Source organism: Neophocaena asiaeorientalis, unplaced genomic scaffold, assembly GCF_003031525.2.
Source record: "Neophocaena asiaeorientalis asiaeorientalis breed wild unplaced genomic scaffold, Neophocaena_asiaeorientalis_V1.1 scaffold263, whole genome shotgun sequence".
NCBI classification, from domain to species: Eukaryota; Metazoa; Chordata; class Mammalia; order Artiodactyla; family Phocoenidae; genus Neophocaena; species Neophocaena asiaeorientalis.
Window position 1 is genome coordinate 867,349 of NW_020175015.1, and position 24,845 is coordinate 892,193.

General features: G+C 44.6%; 1 protein-coding gene across 1 annotated transcript; it reads right to left on the reverse strand.

Annotated features, from left to right (window-relative positions):
- Window positions 1–1,858: 1,858 nt before the first annotated feature.
- NEU3 (neuraminidase 3) lies at window positions 1,859–20,806 on the reverse strand. Its single transcript, XM_024761993.1, has 3 exons — window positions 20,462–20,806; window positions 15,812–16,023; window positions 1,859–6,891 (listed from the first exon to the last, which is right to left on the reverse strand). Exons 1-3 carry the CDS (start codon window positions 20,484–20,486, stop codon window positions 5,812–5,814), a joined length of 1,317 nt encoding a protein of 438 aa, XP_024617761.1. The 5' UTR covers window positions 20,487–20,806; the 3' UTR covers window positions 1,859–5,811.
- Window positions 20,807–24,845: the final 4,039 nt, after the last annotated feature.

The window sequence follows — 24,845 nt, forward strand, 5'->3', positions numbered from 1 at the left end:
GTTGCCAATGAAGAACAATGGGTGAAAGGTCATTCATCCCCTATTTACATGAAATCGCACTATTTCCTCGAACGCTTTTGAGGACTCACTGGGTCATCAGACCCACACAACTCCCTGGTGAGTGGCGGGGCTAGGAGCGTGCTCCTGCTGTAGCTGAATAAATGGGTTCCCAAGGAGGGCCAGTGGCTGACACAAAATCACCCGTCAAGTCGGTGTCAACCCAGAGACCCTGGACTCCTGACTCCTGCTAATCCAGTCTTTCCTCCATTCTATCCTAGTGTCTCTCCTGGTAATGCACCCTTTTGGTAACACTGTCAATCAAACTTTAGTAGACTAGACTGAAGGTTAATTTCTCGTGGCTTGTAGTTCTTCTCCAGGTAGTGACTAACAGGTTGTAGTAACAACTAATCAAATTTTCTCTGAGTATGGGTAGTTATATTCTTCTGGCTGCAAGCTGTATACATCCAGCCCAAACTGGCATAAAATAATAATCAAACGATGGTTGGGGGTTCTAGGTTCCCATGACAGGGAGGACCCTAGCGGATATCATCAGGACTGTTGCGGCCTGGCTCCAATTCTTTCAGGCTTCTGCCGCATCCTCCACCGGCCAAGGAGAAGGTGGCTATCTGTGTTTCCAAGCCTCTGACCTCTCAGTTTAATGCTTCCGGTAGAAAAGAGAGCTTATCTGAAATGGTATTCTTTTTCCTTTGGATCTGCTATTACTAAATCCCTAAGAAGGTAGGGGAAAAAAATCTCTTAAGATACTAGAACTCTAGAGCGGTTTGAACGTTGGAATTCCCAAAAGGTGTAATAACAATACATACCAAAGTTAAAACCCTGGCATCAGCTCTTTTGTACTCTGTTTTGGTATATGTTTTATACTCATTGGATTTATGTATGTTTTAGCTACTATTTGGAATGTTCAAAAGGATCAACGACACTAAATCTGTAACTGGTATTTATGTTTAAGCCAGTTTAATCAAATTTGCCATTGTTTCAGTATTCAAGAGGTTTTCAATATTCTATTGAACATGAGTTTAATAAATCGAGCACTGAAATTTATGTAGTAGTGCATATTCCTCTCAAGCTCAGAGGTCCTTCAGACATTAAGCAATCTAAAAGAACACACAACAATAAAATAGATCACTGGATTTTTAAAAAATGATTATATAAATAATTTTTGTAAAACAATTTTAAGAGGTAAATTAGCAGTTCTCCAAACTTCATTTATTCTTTCATCTTTATATAACTCAGTGTTATGATGAAAGGTAGGCCCATTTGAAAGCTTGTCAGTAGTCAATTTGTTTGAAGAGGAGCAGACTGACCTACTGATAGAACTTGAGTTATGTGGAAACATTTGTCGAAATTCAGCCAGTGCATTGAGCATTTCAATGGAACAAACAGTCAAGTAAAAATCATGAGTTAAGTTAAAGCTATCACCCCACTTCACTGAGGTAAACATTTGTGGACTCTCCAGCTTCAATTTGAGAACCTCAAGGTTATTTTCAAAATAGAAAAAGACGTGCAGTGACAGCATGGGGCTGGTATCAGACAGGGGTGATTCCGTGCATCCCAGTTCCTCCACTTAATAGCTAGTATGTAATATGCAACCAAACCAGTCATGCTAATCTCTGTCCTGCTTCCCTCAGTAGGTAACTATGTTCAAATGACAATGTGTAAAAATGCAAAGGATTATTATTAATAAGATTTTCTGAAAGTAAAAGTTCTTATGAAAAGCAAGAAAGTGCTTCAAAATCCATTTTTTGAAAGAAGCTGGCTACAAACTAGATATAAGTATTAGGATGATAATCAACTCAGTTTCTTTAATAAAAGCAACAAAAATCAGAAACAGTAGCCATCAGAATAAAGCTCTTTATTCACCTTCCTTGTTTCAAAGAGTCATGGTAGTTCTTACGGTACAGAGAGCATTTCTGGCACGTGGTAGCACAGAACCAAGGCATGCTCAAACACGCTGAGCCCCAGCATCTCCCTGGAGGAGTGACAGTTACAGAAAACCCAATCAGGGACAGAGGGGACATGCCAGTGAAATGGGAACCCCAGGTCAAGGCTTGGCTTTAAACTTGGGCTGTGAACCTGGGACCTCCAAGCAGGACCAAGCTCAAGCCAGAGAGCAGCTCATTCCCAGGAAGTACTGTGACTGGCCTGGATACAGGCCCCCACAGAGAAGACTCATTTAGGACAAGTGCTCAGCAGGCTGAGAGTGCAAGCCACCGAGGGACACAACATGCTTCTCCCTTGGGGAAACTTGCCCTGGCCTCTCACTTAGCTCCAGAAGGCCAAGGGCCTTTGACTTCTTGTCCATTCAGCGTAACTTTACTGCTGTCTATTCTGTGCCAGGCCCTGTGCCGGGTGCAGAGGACAAAGAGAGGAATCAGACACAGTCCTTACTTTCAGGGAATTCAGAATATGAAATAAAAGTCATGTATTTATAAATAAGTCGTTGTGACTCAAGGTAAAAAGGATGCAGAAAGCAGTCAGACAAACTTGGCCCTCGAGGAGTTCACAGCCTAGCAGAGGCCTAGGCTAGGTAGCAACATGGACAGTAACACAGGGCAGCCTGTGATAAGGACCAAAGAGAGGCTCAGGCCGTGTGCTCTGGCAGCACAGGGAAGGATGACACAACAGCCAGTGGATGACACAGTGGGGAAATTTCACAGCTTATCAGAGAAGACTGAGCAGCCTAATCTGGCCTAAGTGGAAGTAGTGAATCCTACTGCCTCGGGGAGGGGGTTGTGCAGCCTCCGGCTGACCTCTGTAGGTCCCTTGGGCTCCCCAACAGGCAGGGTGCAAGGTCTCTTATCTGTGGATGCAGCTGCATGACATCCTGTGGATATCTGAGGGGAGACTGGTGACCAGGAGTAACAGGTCCAAATAACGAGGGCCCATGGTAAAGGTTAGGAGCCTAGGAGTGAGTGAACCAGAACGGCCTCTGGGGTCAAAGGACCACAGCCTACACAGTCCTCTCTTCATGCGCTAGATTAGCGACCTCCAGTCTGCTTTCCTCTTTTCTTCACAGCTGCCATCACCTGCCCTATCTTTTCCATTCTCCCAACCTGACAGTGGCTGAAATGGGCTCAGTTAGGGGGCCAGTATCATGGTATAGGTCCCAGGGCCCTGAAGACCTTGGGTAACTGACACTAACAGAGTTGGAGTGCCTACAGCTGTTTTTGTTGGTCACCTGGCACAGAGACAGCTTAAAGTTACAGGGCTGGGTCGGAACTTGTCTGCAGCCTAACATGTGTGGGCCTCTTTCCCTTCCCACACATTTCGGGGACTAGCTGCAGCCTGTTGTCATTTCTTCTTCACAGCGGCCACCACCTACACCATCTCTCCAGCCTGGGCTTCATGTTTGCACCCCTTTCTCTCCCTTCCTAAAGGTGTTAGGACTCCCACCTGTTGTTCTTTTCCTTCACAGCTGCCATCACCCCTCTGTTCCTCTCTCTAATCCTCATTCCGGATTACCCCTGTCTCCAATCCTCATTTGTGGCTATTTGTGAAATATGCACATAGCCCCTGCGCCTATTAAGAGTTTCATTGCTAGGCACCAAAGAGAAGCAAACATGAAGCAAAGGGGAAGGAGAAAGGGGAGGGCAATTTAGAGATGGACTCCATACGAGAACTGGACATCTGTGGTCCACACTGACTCATGTGACTGAGCTCCCTTCTTCGACTCCCTTCTTGGATGGCCCCAAAGAAGTCTTCATATTCTCATTTTCTCCATCCTTTAGCTCTGGTTTTAGAACTTAGCCACCTGCCCTATTCCTGTCTATTTGGGGTATGGAGCCCATGACAGCTTTGCTGAACATGGAGTTTCCACTAGTCAGGAGGGGACTGCCCTTCAGTCCTCTCCCCTCCCCAGCTCCTCCCTGTACCACCAACTCCGCCCACTCCCAAAGCCCCATCCCCTCCACTTGCCAACTTGACAGAGGCCTTCTCTTATAGTGGCTTCAATATAAAGAAGTACAGATGAGTATTCATTATTTCACCCAACAACTGAAGGTCCTACAGGCCAGGATAAATGTAAACACCCTTTAGTAGGCGATTAGGAGCCACGAATGATTTTCAACCAGGGAATGGCAATAGAAAGTATTTCACATTATGCCTAGACCCTCAATTATAGAAATATTTAGATAAATGTATAAATGAGTGAATGAATAATCATAACTGTGTATTGGGAAGATAACTTCAGCAAATGTATGAGAGGCTAAGGGGATTTTTAAAAGCCCCTCTAAGCCCTGGGCTTAAGCCATACGCTAAAGTAGGTGAAGTTAATCTCTACTTCCATCCTGTAGGACTCTCTGCCATCTGACTGGTATGACTGCAACCCCTAGCCTCCTAGGCTGTGTTCCATGACTAAGACTTGCTCTCCAGGGTCATTACTCAGCACGAAATGTATTTACCTGATGCCTGTTTACGGCATTATCCGCCCAAAATAGGGACAAAAAAAGATATCTCTCATGATAGAATATCTGTCACAGTAACAGGCTCATGGGGGAAACGATCAAAAGTAAGAGCGACCATCTGCTTTCATCTGAGAGAACCAGCACGGGCAAAGTTCAGCCCCAAATCTATTAGACAAAGAGGCATCCCTACTTCCCCAACAGTGATTCCAGTAGGTCCGAACAAATACGCCTGATTCAGAGCTTTGGGAGTCCAGAGACCTTCCTAATGGTGAAGACTTTCTCCATGGGTAAAGGAGTGGCTGGACCACACAACATTCTGAGACAAACAAACTGAGAAAGACAGCAGCCTGGGCAAGCTCTGGGGCAGATGACTCCAGGCACAATGAGGATACAACTAAGACAATGACATCAGGAGCTACCATCACCCCAAGTTACAGCCCAACAGCTACAACCTACCCTACCAGCTGCATTTATTTTCTTGACTTTTCTCCCTCTTCTAGCCCCATAAACTGTGAACGCCTTGAGGGCAGAGACTGTGGGAAGTTTTGTCCAATGCTTTAAAGTCCTAACCCGTGTCCATTTCCCATCAAGAACTGTCCTAATAAATGAACTTCAAGTTGATCCTTCATAGGAGTCATGCCATCAGAAACAATAAGTACCATCATCAAGGCCCACTGACATTGAGCTTCTCATTTTCTCCCTAGGAGATAATGCTTTCTGGATAAGGGAAGGTTGCGTAGAGCTGCGAAGCTGGAGAAGGTAAGTGACCTCACGATTCTACTATTTTGCCCAATTCCTCTAGAACAGTGAGCCTATAGAGCTCTGAGCACGATTAGAAGGATGTGTGTGTTTTTGTTATTAAAAACAGAACAATCCACCCACACCTTCCTTTATGCCATGACACCTGCTTGCGACCTCATACTTGGATGAGTGGCGAGTCATTTGAAAAGCTGAGTCCTCTGACTAACATTTTGAGATAAGAGTCCTATATGCAGCCAGGACTTGCTGATCAGGGAGCATGCAGGCGCTCTGCCTTTCCTAGGGATGGGAAGAAGAGAAACCACAAACCCAATCCTCTCATTTTACAGATGGAGACCTGAGGCCCACAGAGTACAGGTGACATGCCCAAGGTCCCAAAGCAAGCCAGTGGAAAAGCCAGGACTACATCATGGTCTCTCAACTCACACTTCGGCGCCCTCTCGACTGCAGTAGCTATGGCAAAATTTTCATTTTGCTCTTTGGAGAAGTGAAGGAAGGTAGGGAGCAGAATATTACGTTTTTGGATTCTCTGCAGACTTCAGTAACCTCTGTTATCCTGGCCTCCACTGTCCTGGCTGTGGTTGCCTCCTATGGTAGCCCTTCGATGGGAAGTTGGGTCCTAAGCCAATCAGTTTTGCGTTGGCTCAGAGTTCCTACCAGGGCTGGTACTGTCCGCTTGCACGTGGCTCAGGACCTCTCGGTCTGTAAACAGGCGAAAGGCAATCTGCTCACACTCCCGCTTGGTCCCACATTCAAACAAACACCCAAACAAGCCCTCCTTCTCCAGAGCAGCCAAATCAGAGTAGCCACAGGGCCCGCAGTGCAAGATCCAGGGACGGGACCAGCAGGCAGCCTCCAACGGGCTCTGGTTGAGGTAGATGCCTAGGTCGACCCTCCGGTTCTTACTGGTTGGGTGTGAGTACAAGAGCCATGATTCTGACAGGGTTCTAGCTTCTGGCTCTAGCCTCAGTGAGCTGTCCAGCAGATGGCTCTGCTGAATGGTAGGAGCATCTTTGCCAGCAGGGTGCTGGCACCCGTTTGGGATCTCCAGGGACCGGAAACTCACCACACTGCCTTGGCAGCCATGAGGGGGCTCACAGAGCTGTTGGCTCAGAGCTGGTTTCTGAAAGCATTCACCATGGTCGGTGCTGAGAGCCTCCGCCCGGCACCTGTTTGGTGTCCGGGCACTGCAATACAGCACAGCGTGGCCAGCCTTCCCAGTTACCTCTGCCACTTCGCACTCCACTGTCACCATGGGCTTAATAAGCCTGCCATGGTGCCATGTGGCTCCTAGGTCATCACTATAGATCATCAGGGAATGAGGCCTGGCTTTATATGGTAGCCGAAAGCAAAAGAACCGGTAAGGGATGTAGTAGGCATATGCAGGGATGATCAGCCTCCCCGACTGCAGCTGGATGCCATGACCTGGGCCCACAGCAAACGTGGCCCAGTGCTCCACCTCTGGGCCAATGACCTCCTCGGTCAGGTCCCTCACCTCGCTCCATGAATAGCCAGCATCCTGACTGCAGATGAAGCAGAGGCGGGCAGCATTCCTGCCTGACACAATCTGTTGACGCTCAGTGACATGGCCCCGCACACAGATGAAGAATAGGTACACACGGCCACTCTTCTGCTCCCACACAGGACAGGGGTTCATGGTCCGATGCCCAGGTAATGTGGCTTCCATCAGTGGCTTCAGGGGTTCCCACTAGACAAGGGGAAGGGAGAAAGAGCAGGAGTGAAAGACTAATAGGAAGACATGAGGCTCGTTAAAAGCATTAATACTGGGGACTTCTCTGATGGTCCAGTGGTTAAGAATCCGCCTTCCAATGCAGGAGATGCGGGTTCCAATCCCTGGTTGGGGAACTAAGATCCCACATGCCGCGGGGCAACTAAGCCCGTGCGCCACAACAAAAGATGCCGCATGGAAAGATCCCGCAACAAAAGATCCTGCGTGCCTCAACTAAGACCCGATGCAGCCATAAATAAATAAATATTTTTTAAAAAAGCATGAATACTTCTCAGAGATAAGAAATAAATGGTACTGAAATCTATAAAATCATGAAGGCCCAAGTGTTCACTGAATTCTCAAATATTATAGGATAACTTATCAGCTGCAAAGAGGCTATGCTAGGTATTGTACATGCTGTCCCCTCTGTCTGGAACACTCTTCTGTACTTTGTCTACATGCCCAATTCATCATCCAAAACTCGACTCAAAGTCACCTCCTTTATGAAGCCTTGCATGAGGTTCCCTCCCAACCCTTACCAAAGACAATCGGTTCCAGATCACTGCAATAAAGCAAATGTCGCCATAAAGTGAGTCACACGGATTTTTTGGGTAAATTTATATTTACACTAGGCTGTAGTCTATTAAGTGTGCAATAGCATTATGTCAAAAAAAAATAAACAATGTACATACCTTAATTTAAAAAGACTTTATTGCTAAAAAAAATGCTAACCGCCATTCAGCAAGTTACAGTCTTTCTGCTGGTGGAGGGTTTGAAATACCGTAAGAATTACCAACATGTGACACAGAGACTCAAAGTGAGCAAATGCTGTTGGAAAAATGGTGCCGACCTGCTTGATGCAAAGTTGCCACAAACCTTCAGTTTGTGGCAAACGCATTATCTGTGAAGCAGAGTAAAGCGAAGTGCAATAAAATGAGGGATGTCTGTAATTTTCTATGTGCCTGGCTCCCTTCCTAGATTATGAGTCCTTTGAAGGTAAAAACCAAATTCTTCTGATTTTGTATTGCCAGTGCCTAGCACATGATAGGAGCAAAATAAATATTTTTAAAAAGAAAGGACACCTCCCCCCCAAAAAAATAAAGAAAGAAAGAGAAAAGAAAGGCCAACACATAGGGAAGTTTTAGGCAAATAAAGGGAAATTTAAGACAAAGATTTTTTTTCCTTCCTCTACTACCCCAGGAGGCAATTCATAACGACGTCATTAAAAACTCAAGCATGGAGTCAGAGACACCTAATTCAAACCCCACCTTCACCACTCATCACGTGATCTTGGGCAAGTTACTCAATCTCACTTCACCTCCATTTCCTCATCAATTAAATGGAGGATGTAATATGCTCACAGAGGAGATGTAAGGATAAAATGAAATAATGCCTAATCAGACATACCACAAAGACCTAATTTCTTTAATATATTTTAAAAACAATATTAGAAATTGGTAAGAAAATTTCCAAAAACCTCAGCAGAACTGGGCAAAGAGCAAGATCAGACAACTCAACAGAAAGAGAAGAAAAAATGAAAATGTGAAGGAAAAGGACTTATTACAACAAACCAGGTAATTTGAACCAAACTTTCTACTGAGAACTAGGATAGGTAAAAAAAAAATTAAGACAAAAACTTCATTTGAAAGCACCAGAGAGCACACAAGGCCATGAAGAATTATAGGCCAAGAACTGAAAGTTCATTCAGAGTGGCTGACGTGGTATCTTGAGTACCTTTTCCCCTCAGGTATCTCTACTAATTCTCAAAGAGGTAACTGAAAAGCTGAGAAGCCAAGCAACTATCTGACAGCCCTACGGGGCTAATAGGACAAAAATTAGAGGCCCTGGTAAACCCACCAGGCTTTGAGTTGGAACCTTAAAGGGCTAAGTCCCAGAAGTGCAGGTGAAACTGGAGTAGACCAGCTCTCACAACCACCACTCTAGAAAACTGGCTGGCATTACCTACTAAAGTAGAATATAAACATACCCTATAATCCAGTAACGCCATTTCTAGATATCAACCCAGCAAAAAGCATGCACATAGTACTGAAAAACACATGCAGAATATTCAGAGCTGCAGTGTCTATACACATAATCACTAACCTGAATTGGCAACAACAGCAGAACGGATCAATTCATTGTGTACAGTCATACAATGGAAAATTATGTAACAATGAAAATGAACAAATAAAGCTGTATACAACAATCTGGATAAACCTCAAGAATACTGAACAAAAGAAGCCAAACATAAAGAGTCCATAGATTAAAACCAAGCAAAACTCTAGAGCTATAAATCAGGCTAGTAATTACCTTTGGGGAAGAAGAGAGGGGGAATGAGAAGCTTCTGAGGTGCTGGCAATATTCTATTTCTTGAGCTGAGTGTGAGTCCACAAGTGTTGACTTTGTCAATTCACAGAGCTGACATTTATGTTTTGTGCATTTGACAATTATGTTTTCTGTATCTGTTATCACTTCACATGAAAAACATTTTTAAGGTAGTATTAAGACTATATACTTAGACTTCTCTGGTGGCGCAACGGTTAAGAATCCGCCTGCCACCACAATGTAATAACTCTAATAGTTACATAACTGTGGAGTTACAGAGTTCACTGAGATTGGTCATGTTGTTTGACTTCATTCATTTATATAAAAAACATATATATTGTCCACCTTTAACATAAAAGACACTGTGAAGGCTTCTCAAGATGTAATGTTTAGAATATATTAAGGTTACTCCATCTTTAGTCTAATGTTATAAATTAATTAACACAGAAAGTACAGTGTTATAATCAGTTGCCTCATATCCTGTCTGGAAAGGGGTTAAAAAAAGAATCCGCCCGCTAACACAGGGGACAAGGGTTTGAGCCCTCGGCCAGGAAGATACCACATGTCGTGGAGCAACTAAGCCCATGTGCCACAACTACTGAGCCTGCATTCTAGAGCCTGTGAGCCACAACTACTGAGCCTGCATGCCACAACTACTGAAGCCCGTGCACCTAAAGCCCATGTTCCGCAACAAGAGAAGCCACCACAATGAAGCCTGCACACCGCAACGAAGAGTAGCCCCCGCTTGCTGCAACTAGAGAAAGCCTGCACACAGCAACCAAGACCCAATGCAGCCAAAAATAAATTTAACATTTTTTAAAAATTAAAAAAAAAGACTATATACTTGTACTTCGTTTCTGTATGAAGAAGCACTAGAAGGATACATAAGAAACAATAGTGACTGCCTATAAGAGGCAGAGGACTGGGAAGGGATGTATACACCTTTTTACAATGTTTTTTATTCTTCAGCAATATGAAAGTGTTAACTACCCAAAACAAAAAATAAGATTTTAAAAAATTAACTCCTGCATGAATGAGCAAAGAATATTATTAAGCAATGCTCAGATCATAGAATCTCAGAGTTAGAAGGACCTTGTGCTAACTCACATCCAGAAGATTCTCCTCTAAGTCTGGTGGATAAAGGCCATTCAGTCTCTCCTTGAACTGGTCTAGGGACAGGGAACTCATTATCTCTGGGGCAGCCCATTCTATACCAGAGTGCCTTGTACACTGTAAACACTTCAAACATCATGTGCCAAAGTCAACTTAATTATTAGGCAGAAGCCCACCTTCCTCCACAAAGCTCTCCCAGAATGGCTAACTGATCAAAGATTGCTTCCTAAGTCCTCTCAAATGGTTTTCTTCCTCTCTGGAAACTATATGCATGAGAAGTCCACATTGCTGTCTGATCTGACTGCATTTTTTTTATTTATTTATTTTTGCTGTGTTGGGTCTTCGTTTCTGTGCAAGGGCTTTCTCTAGTTGTGGCAAGTGGGGGCCACTCTTCATCGCGGTGCGCAGGCCTCTCACTATCGCGGCCTCTCTTGTTGCAGAGCATAGGCTCCAGACGCGCAGGTTCAGTAGTTGTGGCTCAAGGGCCTAGTTGCTCTGCGGCATGTGGGATCCTCCCAGACCGGGGCTCGAACCCGTGTCCCCTGCATTAGCAGGCAGATTCTCAACCACTGCGCCACCAGGGAAGCCCCCTGACTGCATTTTAAACCAATGGAGGCAGGGACCTCAGTTCCCTGTGACTCTTGGGTAATCAAAACTCAGAAGGCCACCAGCAGGAAGGGGCAGCCAGGCCTGCCTTGAGAGGGAGAGAAAAGGCACCCATAGGGCTAACTCCAGAGCCTCGAAGACACCACCAGAGAGACGAGATAAAGAAAGCACTGTGGGTGTCAGAGAAGGAAAAGACCGTGTCTGGATATGGGAAATCCAGGGAGAAATCACCTTCTATTCTGCTCATCTTTAACACACCCACTTCAAGTATCAGCTTAGATGCCATGCCCTGCACGACAGCTTCTCTGATCCCAGCTGCATTTGAACTCCTAAGGAAACACTTCATTCTGCATAAACTTGCCTTGTGACACTTTGTGGATTCTGGGTGGGAGATTTGGACAGTTACATCTGTGCACAGCTTTGTTTTCTCTCTACAATTTGGTTGTGCAAATTCTTCCCAAAGAGGGGTCAGAGTCTATCAACTTTTGTATGCCCCTCCCTTCACAACATCCCCTGACTTAATGCCTGGTACTTGGTAGGTGCTCAATAAATGTTGAAGAAAAAAGGAAAGAGAAAGGAAGAAAGATGACAGAGGAATGGAAGAAAGTGGGAGGAAGGAAGAAGGGATGCAAGGAAGAAGGATAACAGAAGTGCTCTCAGATGGAAACAATACTCTATAAACAATGTATGGAGGCGCTTCTCCACGTTCCTCCAGTACGTGCCTCCTCTCCCTTCCAAGTGCCAACAAGAGGGTCTGGGGAGCAGATTTAATTTTCTGTTGTCACCCTGGGGATAGTACCCCTGTGTCCTTAGCACCCTGTGGGGAAACCAACACTTCATGGATAGCACTGAATATGTGATCTGATGAGAAGTAACAGCTGCAAACTCATTTGGATGGTTAAGATTGCTCCGATCAACAACCTTGAGCAGGATCGAGGAAGATATAAGAAATCCATTCACACAGATACTCCCTTTAAGAACAGGAAGAAAAAAAAATTATTGGGCAGTCTAGTCACTGCAAAGTCAGAAGCTCAGCCATCCTTACTAGCTGAGAGGAGAAAATGAAATGGGCCAGATATGTCTAATATAAAGTTTACATGAAGCTGGAAAAAAATGTGAACAAAACATGAAAGCGTTAGAAGCCAAATGATCTCAACCAGGTGGAAGCAATGGCACACAAACAAGCTGAGGCTTGACAGAGATAAAACAAGTCTTGGGCTTAAAAATTTAGATGGAGAAACGTGATTAAAGACCAACAAATGTAATGGCCAACAAGCATATGAAAAGATACTGAACACTGCTAATAATTAGAGGAATGCAAATCAAAATCATAATGAAATCAGTTCATATCCATTAGGATGGCTACTATCAAAACCCCCCCACAAAACGAAGTAAGTGTTGGTGAGGATGTGGAGAAATACAAAATGGTGCAGTCACTGTGGAAAACAGTATGGAGGTTCCTCAAAAATTTTAAATATCAATAGAATTACCACATGATCCAGCAATTCAACTTCTAGGTCTATATCCAAAAGAATTCAAAGAACAGTCTTGAAGAGACATTTGCACACCCATGTTCACAATAGCCAAAAGATGGGAGCAACTTAAGCGTCCATCAACCGATGAATGGATAAACAAAATGGATAAAGGAATGAATGGATAAACGAAATGGATAAATGAAATAATAGATTAACATACAATAAGAAGGAAATCCTGACATAATGCTATGACATGGATGAACCTTGAGGATGTTATACTAAGTAAATAAGCCAATCAGAAAAAGACAAAATATTGCATGATTCCACTTACATGAAGTATCTAATGTAATCAAATTCATAGAAACAAAGTACAATAGTAACTTCTAGGGGCTTGAGGTGGGGGAAATGAGTTGTTCAATGAGTATAAAGTTACAGTCATGCACTGATGAATAAGTTCTAGAGACCTGTTGCATAATGATGTAATACAGTTAACAATACTGCAATGTACACTTAAAATGGTTAAGATGGAAAGTTTTACATTAGGTGTATTTTACCACAATTAAAACTGTTTTAAAAAGAACAAAAAATGTGAAAAGTCTTGGAGGTTTTAGTTGACCATCTACTTAACGTTTATGCAGCTACCAAAAAAGTAAATGTCGGACTTCCCTGGTGGGTCAGTGGTTAAGAATCCACCTGCCAATGCAGGGGACATGGGTTTGAGCCCTGGTCCAGGAAGATCCCACATGCCGCAGAGCAGCTAAGCCCGTGCGCCACAACTACTGAGCCTGCGCTCTAGAGCCCATGAGCCACAACTACTGAAGCCCACGTGCCTAGAGCCCATGTTCTGCAACAAGAGAAACCACCGCAATGAGAAGCCCTCGAACCACGACAAAGAGTAGCTCCCCCGCTCACCACAACTAGAGAAAGCTGGCGCGCAGCAATGAAGACCCAATGTAGCCAAAAATAAATAAATACGTAAATAAATTTATTTTAATAAAAAAAGTAAATGTCACTTTACCTTAGGCTGTATTAAAAGGATACAAGGTGGTGGGGCTTCCCTGGTGGCGCAGTGGTTGAGAGTCCGCCTGCTGATGCAGGGGACACGGGTTCGCACCCTGGTCCGGGAAGATACCACATGCCGCGGAGCGGCTGGGCCCGTGAGCCATGGCCGCTGAGCCTGCGCATCCGGAGCCTGTTTTCCGCAACGAGAGGCCACAACAGTGAGAGGCCCGTGTACCGCAAAAAAAAAAAAAAAAAAAAAAAAAAAAAAAAAAAAAAAAGGATACGAGGTGGGATAGCCACCTAACTGCTGAGCTGGTCAGTCTACCCCTAGGGTCCTAAGTTCAATTCTGAGTACCATACTTTGAAAAAAGACACTGACATCCCACACCAGGTCCCAAGGACAGTAATCACAGTTTTCAAGGGACCAGAAACCAAATCAAGACTGTGGTCTAAGCAGCTGCTAAAAGAACTGAAGCTGTTGAACCCAAAAAGTGGAAGACTCAGAGCGTGTGAATACCGTTTTCAGATACATCAAAGAGCAGTTCTCCAGAAAAGGGGCTTTACCTAAACAATGCACAGAAGGCAGGACAAGACCAATGAGTAATTATAGAGAAGTACAGATCGTCTCATTCAAAAACAGTTGCTACAGGATTAAGTTCCTCTTTTGAGGAGCTGTGTAAGTAGACCCTTAATAGAAGATGACTAATGTTGAGTTCCTACTATGTAATTGCTATTATTAATTATATTTTGCAGACAATGAAACGGAGAAGAGTCAGGTATTCAAGTTCACAGCCAATAAATGATAGGTCTTGCCTGACTCCAAAGCCAGGCTCTTAACCACTAAACTATTAGTAGCTACCAATGGAATACGGAAGATTTCTATATTGGGAAAGAAGTTGGGCTGATAATTCTTCTAACTTTAAGATACTACAATTAAGTAAATGAGAGAATTAATGTGAATAAAATAAAGAGAAGAGAGAATGAGTTAAAGTGGACACATTTGTGAATGTGTGTGACTGCTGGGCAGTGAGGTTATATAACAGGTATGGTCTGATAAAAAACGCTTACCCGCCCAACTGTCTGTGACAGAAAGCAGGGCAACATAACCACAGGCATTGCCTGTCCTGGAGGAAACAAAAGAGCTAGAACTCCAAGGTGGGCTACAGGACACCCAGGATATAAGCAGAGGTTTGACCCTGGGAAGCCATAAGAAAGACTTGTGACAAGGTGTAAGAGCAGGGAACGGAAATTCCCTGAAGTAAAAAACTTCCCTACAGGGAAATGTGAGTAAGTCATCAAAAGCAAAGACAGGGGTTGCTGGCAAAGGCCACCATCAGCAGAACAGCATTTGCCCTGTAACAGCAAAACAAGGCATCCCTATAGACGTGAAGTTTTACACTTGATCTTAGCCAAAAGGCCGAGAAGCGATAGACGTGAAGTTTTAATGGTGGGGTTTCTGTGAGTAGAAAAGCAGAGCAGGTTAGAGGGATTAAAGTACCTCTTATAAAAAATGTATGTATGTGTGTAACTCTCAAACCCATTGTCTCACCTCATCCTCACTTCAGCAATCTCTCAGAGATAAAAGGCAACAATGAGAAAAATGGGATCTGAAGTAACCCTGTAGTTCATAGGCCCAAGAGCAGCAACCATTCTCTCCCCCATAAAAACACAGTAAACATGTGCTACTTAGGGACAAGGGCACCAAACCCATTTCTGCCTCTTATTAGGTGTGTGCCTAAGGCAAGTCACTTTACTTCCGAGCTCCAGTTTCCTGTTGTAAAACGGGCCTCATAATATTTACCTCACATAAAGCACAGGGGAGAGGAAGAGCAGGAAGGGGAAGAGAAGCGGGAGTATGGGTGTTGTCATCCTCCCCCACATCTCCTGGTAGCTGTGGGCGTGAATGAGCCACCTACCTGTTGGAGCACCAGGATCCCTCATCAGCAAAACTGGATTAACAATGCTTACTTCTTTCGATGACTTATGAGGATAAAGGAGAATGAATGAAAAGCACACCACATGTTGGCTGAACAAACTATGGAGGCCTCTAGTCAGAGACTGAGTTGGAAGCCTGCTTTTACTGCTTTATTATAGCTGTGTGACCTTGAGCAAACAGCAACCTCTCTGAGCCTCAGTTTCCTCATCTGTAAAATGTGACTGACAATAGTTCCTACATCACAGAATGGCTGTGAGATTCAGTGTGCCCCTGGCACACAGTAAGTACTCAGTAACTGAAAGCATTGCTGTTACTGCTTTTTTTTCCTCCTCAGCTCTGACACAAGGCTTTTCTTGCATTGATGGGAAAAGACACAGACTCTGACATACGCAGAGCAGTGTAGAAACTGAGGCCCAGGCTCAGATCTGGGATAAGGAGTCACCTGTACTGAGTGCCCAGTCCTCAACCCTCGCCTCAGCACCAGGTGGAGAGCATCCTCATCCCTGCTCGAGGAGCGCTTCTCTGCAAAGGCCAGGAAGGTGTGGGTAGGGGGCACATAGAGCAAGGCTGGGATCCGGTAGGTGACCCCTCTCTTGTCCTCCTGCTGGAACAGAGGGCTGTTGAAGGAGCACGATGTCATTTCTTCCATGACCTCTGCAAGGATAGGAGGCAGATAAATGTGTGTCCACATTCAAATGCTGGCTTGTATACAAGTTCTGCTCTATCATTCCATTTCTGGAGATCACTAGGAGGCAAAGATGTACTCAAATGTTTATTTTTTTATACAAAAGTAACATCATGATCTCAATAGTACAAAGCATAAAACAGGCACTCTCATTTAACAAGTCTATCCTCCAGACTCTGGGAATCCTATGCAGCCTGTGTCAAGTGTCTCTCCAGAGAGATTCTGTATGTGCTTCTGCCGAGCATTCAGAGGTATTACCAGCCCGGATGGTTTCTAATGTCAGTTTCTTGGCGTGGAGTTTTTAGGCCATTCAGGTAATATAAACATAAACCCAAATCCATATGAGGGAATGGCTGTGGTTAAGAATTCTCCAGGCAGGTAGATGCGGATGATGTGTGCAAATTGGTCTCAAGTGATTCTGAAGAAATATTAGACACACACATTTACGTATGTGTGTATGTATATATGTACGTATGTATGTATGTATGCATGAAGAGACAAGGACAGAGAGAGACAGAGACAGGGAGGAAATGATATAGCAAATGGGGTAAAATGTTACAAATTGGTAAGTCTGTATGCAAGTTATATGGGAATCTTTGTCCTGTATTTTGTTTTTTGCGGTATGTGGGCCTCTCACTGTTGCGGAGCACAGGCTCTGGACGCGCAGGCTCAGAGGCCATGGCTCACGGGCCCAGCCGCTCCGCGACATGTGGGATCTTCCCGGACCGGAGCACAAACCTGTGTCCCCTGCATCGGCAGGCGGACTCTCAACCACTGCGCCACCAGGGAAGCCCTTTTTTTTAAAAAATAAATTTATTTATTTATTAAAAAGAAAAAGAATTCTCTAGGCAAACTTTCCCCTTCTATTGGAGCCTAGAAGCGGCAATCTTCTTTGTCATCTCTGTCAGTAGTAAGATTTCTTTTTCCTTCTCCATTTGATCAGAGGATACAGATTTTCAAGGCATCTAGCTTCATGCGGGGATCTCACTTCCAACCAGAGTCAAACCCCGATGGGCCCATAGTTTCATTCACTGTAACAGCAGGTATATTAAAGCCCAAGCTTCTAGGTAAGTGGGACATGCAAATATCTAGGGCAGCTGAGGTCAGGTAAAGGGGCTAACTTCTCCAGTTTTCAGTTTACTCTTGGTTTTTAGGCCTGGGGATTTCTCTTACTTTCTTGCAAATTGAGCTATAAAAGACTTTGTTATATTTATCCACCATTTTACAGGTTAGCTAGCCTGCCATAATGCTGAAAATGGAAATCTCTAGGTACATTTCTCAAAGAAAATCAGGTGTTCAACTTCTCAGAGGCCCAAAAAGGGAATCCAGTCAGACAGACAGAACCAAGCTTAGAATTACTATATTTTCTCTCACCACCTGTCATCCAAGCTCTGTCTTCCAAATCACTTGTAAAAATAATCAGGCTGTAAGAATGAGGCCCATAAGGCCTTACTCACTTATTTAATAAATATTTCTGAGTGCCCACTCAGAAAGTTAGACCATAAGGTAGGTGCTGAGGAGACAGACTGAGGACAATCAGAGGTCCCTGCCCTCAAGAAACCCATATCCAGGTGAGCAAAATAGACATATACATAGACAATTACAATATCATGTAGTAAGTGCTACTTTAGAGGTCAACATGAGAGTATGCAGGAAAACAGAAAAGGGCAACTGTCTAGATGAAGGCAGCAGTGGTAGAGTTTTGGAGGGGTAATAAGCCACGGGATCTCCTGTCTCACATTCTTATACTCTGGGCCTGGAACATTCAGATAGGCAGACCTCACTCCCTCACCTCCTTCAGCTCTATTCAAACATCATCCAATCAGTGAGGCCTTCCCTGACAACTCCCTTGCCCCTCTCTATCCCCTTTTCCTGTTCTGTTCTCCATGCCACTTACCATCACCCGTATATTATACTTATTTAATATACCCCACAGAATAGAAGTTCCATGAAGGGCAGGGATATGCCTGTTTTATCCCCTGATATGCCTCTACACCTAGAACCTTGTCTGGTAATTCACAGGCACTTGACAAATATTCATTGAATGATTGAATGAATGGGTGAGCTGGATCTTAAAGGATGAACACTGGGTTATAGCCAACTGAAGGGTGAAAAGGAGAAGGGCAGAGGGAGTGGATGTGAAAAGCCTAAAAGTCACAGAAAACACAGTGAGCTGTGGGGACTTGCAGTAATCCAGTAGACTACAGTGGAGTGCAAAAGCTGTGAGCAAAGATGGGACTGAATGGGTCAGGTGAGTGCAAATCCTGGGAGGCTTTGATACCTTATTAAGGTGTTTATTCCCACAGGTAGGGAGCCACTCAACAGTGCTTGGCAGAGGAATGTCAAGATCAAGTATGCATTTAAGACCTCTCTCTCAGGTAACCTTCGGGGCAATGAACTGAAGGGGAAAGTTGCACTGCTTTGGGCTACAGCCTCGTAGTGTCAATCAAGACAAGCTTTGTCATTGACAGCATATGAATGATTTATTTAGCATATGAATAATTCATTTCACTTGTTCCTACCTAAAGCAGGAAGACTCACAGCTCACTATCTGAGGGGGTGGGGAGGTGGCCTCCTGAGTCTGGAAGAAAAGCCTCCCCTCATTCCAAATCTGGGCTCTCAGTTGTCTTCCTCACACCATACGTGAGCACACCTCTCTCCCCAATTCAGGCTCTCCTGCCAGAGGGTCAGGCTTTCTTCTAAGTAAAGATCTGTCCCTGGGCCAAGCTGGTGTAATGGTTTAGAACATAAGGTGTGGACCAGGCCAGGACTGCATGAACTTGGGCATGTTATTTAACTTCTCTATGCTTCTGGATCCTCATTTATAAGATTCAGTAGCATGAGTGAAAGAATTAAGTTTAAAAGTTTAAGTGTCTGTTACAGGGCCCATGACACAGTATGAGCTCAATATAGGACAGTTACTATTTTTAGACTGTCAATCACTACATATTCTAGTTTTACTCCTTGAAACCTGTGGATGATGATGATGATAACGACAACCACAATTACAACTCCCCTTCTTAAAAGTATGTGAATCCCTCTGCACCTCTGGGAGAGGTCATATTTTAAACTCTTATAAGATATATAAGTTAACATCAATACTGTTAGTTATCAGCCAACACATGATTATTGGTTAACACCAAAACAGGATGTCTCTGGGTGGTAAGAAGAATGAAACACAGAATAAGCATGGGAATGGGCAGGGAGGACTAGGAAAAAAGAAAAGGAGAGGAAGTGAAGAGAGCACGTAAGGAGAAGCACAAGTTCTTACTGCGTGACCTTGTGCTAGTCAGTTAATCTCTCTAGGTCTTGGATTCCTTGCTTATAAAATGTGGATGACAATAATACCTACCTAAGATGACTGAATGAAGAACCACTCAAAAATGTTTTATAAACTTTAAAGCACTATGTAAGTAAAAGTATTATAAATTCAGATGTCTTCACAATTTCACTTATGGCTTTGCTACCACTATAACAATTAGAGTCCCTATCATTGCTTTTCATTAATTATGCCGATCATGTTGATGACAGTGGTAACACAGGTGGTGACTCTGGCATTGATACCCAAACTGTTTTGCACAAACCATAAGCCGGGAGCTAGGGATAGAGAAGAATCAGATACAGTTCTGCTCTGGAGTTGTTCATTTTAGCAGAGGACTCAATGTGATTAACTGCTGCTCCATATAATCACCTTTCAATCAAGCCCTCCCTGCTCTCTCACTGGAACAAAGTATAGTGTAGCATGGACTTTGAAGACTGACTTGGCTTTGACACTAGCAAGTCAAATTCACCTCTGAACCTCAGTTTCCTCACTTGTAATGGAGATAATATCACCTATTTCTCAAGCTTTCTCAAGTGTAATTCCACAGACTCCAATTAATCCAGAGCGCCAAGCAGCCTCCAGTGAACCCCAGAAGGCCTCCTTTCTTTATTCACCCCTAACTATTAATACTTAAGGAGAACCCATCACACGTCAGGCCTTTGAAGATGCTGTGGTCCAAACCCTTCTCATGGTACACGTGGGAAAACTCAGGCCCACAGAGGGGAATAAACTCCTCTAAGGCCACTCAATGAGTCAGTAACAAAACCCGGACCAAGGCCCAAGTCTCCTAAATTTCAGCTCGGGGCTCTCTGCTGCCCACAGACCCCCTTTAGTAAGAAGGGTTTTCCCAGTCTCAGATCCCTTTCATCTCTAAATAAGTTTGGCTTCTGTTGAAGGAAAACAAAAACAGACCTAGCCAAAAATACTTTCTGGCTCTGTCTGAGACCCTAGCCAACTGGGGTGTGTCTGACCCAATATTCCCCGCAGACTGGATTCCCTAAGCCCAGAAAGTGCTGCCAAACCTGTCCCCAGAGTCACAGCGCCCCACGTTTTGGGGGGCTCGCCAGTCTCCCAGCCCCACTCACCTGCGCGGGACCCCGGCTCCTCCATCTCTCTTGGTAGGTCTGGGCGCGGGGTCAAGCCCTCACGTCACGGACACTGAAGCCTGGGAGAATGACCAACGCTGGGGAGACAGGAAAGGGACTGCGGACGCGGACACAAACCACGAAAAGTAAAGAAGCAGGCCGACAGAGACCTCGAGAGGCCGGCAGCGGGGCTAACAGACCCAAGACACCGAGAAGAGCAGGTAGGAAAGCCGGTCCCGGACGCGTAGAGGCCACAGCCCGCCTAAGGTTGGGACAGGCCGTAGGCTGCGGCGGGGAGTTAGCCCCGCCCTCTCGGGCCGTTTCATTCAAAGCCCCACCCCTCTCCTTCCGCCGCCCGGTCCCTTCGCGGCCAAGGCTGGGATATCCCTCCTCTCTCCGGGCCCAGTCCCGACCCAGCCGTGGCTTAGGATTTGCCCCTTCCTCTCCAACTACCCGACCACCACCCCCTCCAATGGCTGCGCAGCTCCCTGGCTCCGCCCCTCACCCCTCCATTCCGCTCCTCTGCCTTCAGTCCCCTTTTCCCACGCTCGCACCTATTGGTTGCCGGTCCGTTGATGGGTATCACGCTTAAAACTTCCCTGGACAGCTTGAGAGTGGAGCGAAGGTTCCGGGCCTCAGAGGGGACTCAACTAAAAGGTCCAGAGATTCAGAGCATTGGGCAACCCACCCTTAAGAAAATAAAAATTATATTTATATGTGTTATTTTATATATGTATATATTTTTTGAGAAAATAATAGTATTAGATTATGACCCGCTGAATAAGATAAAAACCCACAAGTCCACATCGATATGCACAATTGAATAAATATTATAAACAGGGGAGAAAGGAAAGCTCTTCCTATAGTAGAATTCCAATTTATGAAAGTAGTCCATGCACAGGCTATTTGAACATATTACGGTTTATGCTAAACACCTGCTTTCCTTCTGAGAGTCTGGAATTTTGAAACATGCTGGGAAGAGAGTGCCCACGTGGCCAATAAAAACTGTGGGTGCTGAGTCTCTAATGGGTTCTCTAGACAGAAACATGGCACACATGCTGCATTTGTGCTGGGGGGAAAGTGTGTGCTTAGTGTGATCCCTCATGAGAGGGAGAGAGCATAAGAAAGCCTATACATGGATTCTTTCAGACTCAGCCTGCAGTCCTTTTCTCTGATGATCCAGTGTGTGTCCATACTAAATACATTGCTGTAATCAATCTTAGCCATGAGTACAACTATAGCCTAGTGCTGAAACCGTGTAACTCCAACAGGGACTTGAACCCACCGGCCAGGACTCAAACCCAGCCAAAATCCAGATTGGGACTTGAACCCATGGTCTTTTAACTGAGATCACACACCTGGTCTCAGGACTTAATGAAGCTCAGGTTCTTGATGTCTCATCGCAGAAAGAATTCAGTGAGAGACAAAGTCAGAGGTAAGACGTGGATTTATTTGGAGAGAAACACACTCCACAGACAGAGTGTGGGCCATCTCAGAAGGCGAGAGCAGCCCCAGGGTATGAGGTTGTCAGTTTTTATAGAGGTGGGTGATTGCATAGGCTAATGAGTGGGAGGAGTATTCCAGCTATTTGGGAGAAGGGGTGGGGATTTCTAGGAATCAGGCCACTGCCTAATTTTTTACCTTTATGGTCAGCCTTGGAACTATCATGGCACCTGTAGGTGTGTCATTTAGCTTGCTTATGTGTTACAATGAGCATATACTGAGGGTATAGTGGAAGTTGAGTCGTCTGCCACCTTGGACCTATTTGGTTCTAATCAGTTTATGTTGTGTCCTCGGGTTATGTCATTCTTTTAAAGGTTGTGCCCTGCCCCCTTCCTTCCTGTTTCAGTCCTGTGAGTACTTCTAGCAAATCTCTGAATCTAGGGCTGAATCTGAATCTTGGGAATGCTCAACCAAATACAATATATAAAGTTTTAAAACATGTAAAATAATAATACTATGTATTGTTAGTGGACACGTGTGAAGAAAATGCAAAGGAATAAGAAACAGCAAATTCAGGATGATAGTCACTTCTGGGAGTGCAGGAAGTAGGGTGTGATTAAGAAAACCCAAGGGACTTCAATTGTATCGGTAACATATATTTTTTAAAGGTGGCAGTGGGTTCATGGGTGTTCACTTTATTATTCTTTAAGCCTTATTATTTGTCTAAAATATTTCATTTTTAAAGATTGGTTCATACAAAGTCCTAGGGTTTTTCACCAGATCTCTCCAAGCACACAATCACCAACTTGGATCACCAAGTCAATTTTAGAAAAATATCTAGAGCTAATGCCAAATCTCTCTCAGTTCTTCTTTGCTGGTCTCAGTCTAATGCCCGAGGCAGTGAAGTTTAGTAGCAATCGCTATATTTGGAGGTGAAGCGATCTTGACTCCAATCCTGACTTCCCACTTCCTAGCTGAGTAAGCTTGGCAAGTTGTTTAACTTCTGTGCCTCAGGTTCCTCATCTGTAAAGAGGGCACACTTGGCCCCACTCCTCATCCATAGCTCAGATCAAATACATTTCATTTCCTGTATAAGGACCTTCCAGGCCTCCATGCTAAACAGTTATTCCTCTTCTGGCCTCCACAGCACTTTGTACAGATGGCTTCTGATGAATTTTCTGAGTTTGCCACTTCATCGGCTACTCTGATTAATCTGATAGAGATGGAACCAAATCTATTCTAATGGTCTCATACAGCATTTAATTAAGGATACTATCCAAGTACACATCCAAGCAACAGGATGAGACCAATCTGCAGAATTGACCTCAACCACAACCAAGGGCCTGGACCCAACCAGCTGGAAAAACAACAACCGAAAAATCAACCATAAGCCATTAAGATCTATCTTGGAAAGCCAGGTGGTATTCTCTAGTTTATGCATTGACCTGTACCCTGCCTGAGGCATTAATCCAAGTACAGCAGGTTATATTAGCCATTGCAGACTTTTCCTTGGCTCACAAGGAAGTCAAGAACAATTCTATCATTCATAACCACAGTGGCCAGTGAGTTGAAGTTCAACTGAATGCCTTCCAGGGCTGAGGTATATTATTGATGGCTTCAGCTAAAGTTGGGAACGAATTTCATATCAACATTTCTAATAGGACGACTCTCAAAATAGGGATAACCTCCTGCAGAAGTGCATAAATGAATAGGTCACTCCTCCAGGAAGCTCCCCTGTGTAACCAAGGGTAGCCTCATGTTGGAGCCATCTCCACAGTCATCTGAAGGCTACATGATCTGCTGGTGGTGCTTCCTTAAATGCTTGAAGGTTGATCATGACCCTCCCTATGGTGCAAGACACCATGTTTTCAGGGAGGAAGGCAAGTTAATGCCTGGCTTCCACAAAGGAGGTATAGTCCTGGGGACATATAGGATGTCCCTGTTTACAACTGCTGGGGCCTCCCAAGTGGGATCTACATCATTCAGGGGACACAGATTGACAATGTCCCTAATGTAAACCTCTTGCCCACCTGGTAGGCCTCAGAGTTCCCAGTTCATTTATTTATTTATTTATATTTATTTATTTTTGGCTGCATTGGGTCTTCATTGCTGCATGTGGGCTTTCTCTAGTTGTGGCAAGCGGGGGCTACTCTTCGTTGCGGTGTGCAGGCTTCTCATTGCGGTGGCTTCTCTTGTTACAGAGCATGGGCTCTAGGCACAGAGGCTTCAGTAGTTATGGATCATGGGCCCTAGAGCACGTGGGCTTCAGCAGTTGCGGCGCGCAGGCTCAATAGTCACGGCTTGCAGGCTCTAGAGCGCAGGTTCAGTAGTTGTGGCACACAGGCTTAGTTGCTCCATGGCATGTGGGATCTTCCCGGACCAGGGATCGAACCTGTGTCCCCTGCATTGGCAGGCGGATTCTTAACCACTGCACCACCAGGGAAGTCCCTCTCGGTTCATTTAGAATCATTGAAACCAGTCCTTATTTTTGGAAAGACTGCCTGATAGGTTAGTCCAACCTATCCCATGCATCCACGCCACAAGTCAGGTAGCATCTGTCCATTCCACAGGATGACTGAGCAATAGCTACAAGAATGAGGGTGAGGGACACATGTCTAGAGCCTGTGACATGTGTTTTTCATGAGACTATAGGAGCTGAAAGTACACCTGATGTTTCTGATAAGACTTCTCAGTAGGTTAAAAGGAATGGTTAAAAGGAATCAAACTGTGGTCAGAGCCATCTTGTGGGGGATAGCAAACCTAGCAGTTAGTTGAGTTTAAGGAGCTTGCAGTAGTTTGAGATAGTTGTACTAGGCCATTTTCCTTTGAGAGGAAGGCTCCAGGGTTGACTCTTTTTCCAAATGTTATGATCTAGGACTATGTCAAAGCAACAAGAGAATCCAGGTGGCTGAACCAGAATTAAATGTGAAGACTCTAGGCC

Bases quoted from the DNA above. Each gene is read 5' to 3' on its own strand.
- NEU3 (XM_024761993.1), bottom strand. From the start codon at position 20,486: ATGGAGGAGCCGGGGTCCCGCGCAG. The intron at 16,024-20,461 runs GTGAGTGGGGCT...CTATCCTTGCAG, and splicing joins GGAGCCGGGGTCCCGCGCAG to AGGTCATGGAAGAAATGACA. The intron at 6,892-15,811 runs GTGACTCCTTAT...CCCCTTGTCTAG, and splicing joins GGACTGGGCACTCAGTACAG to TGGGAACCCCTGAAGCCACT.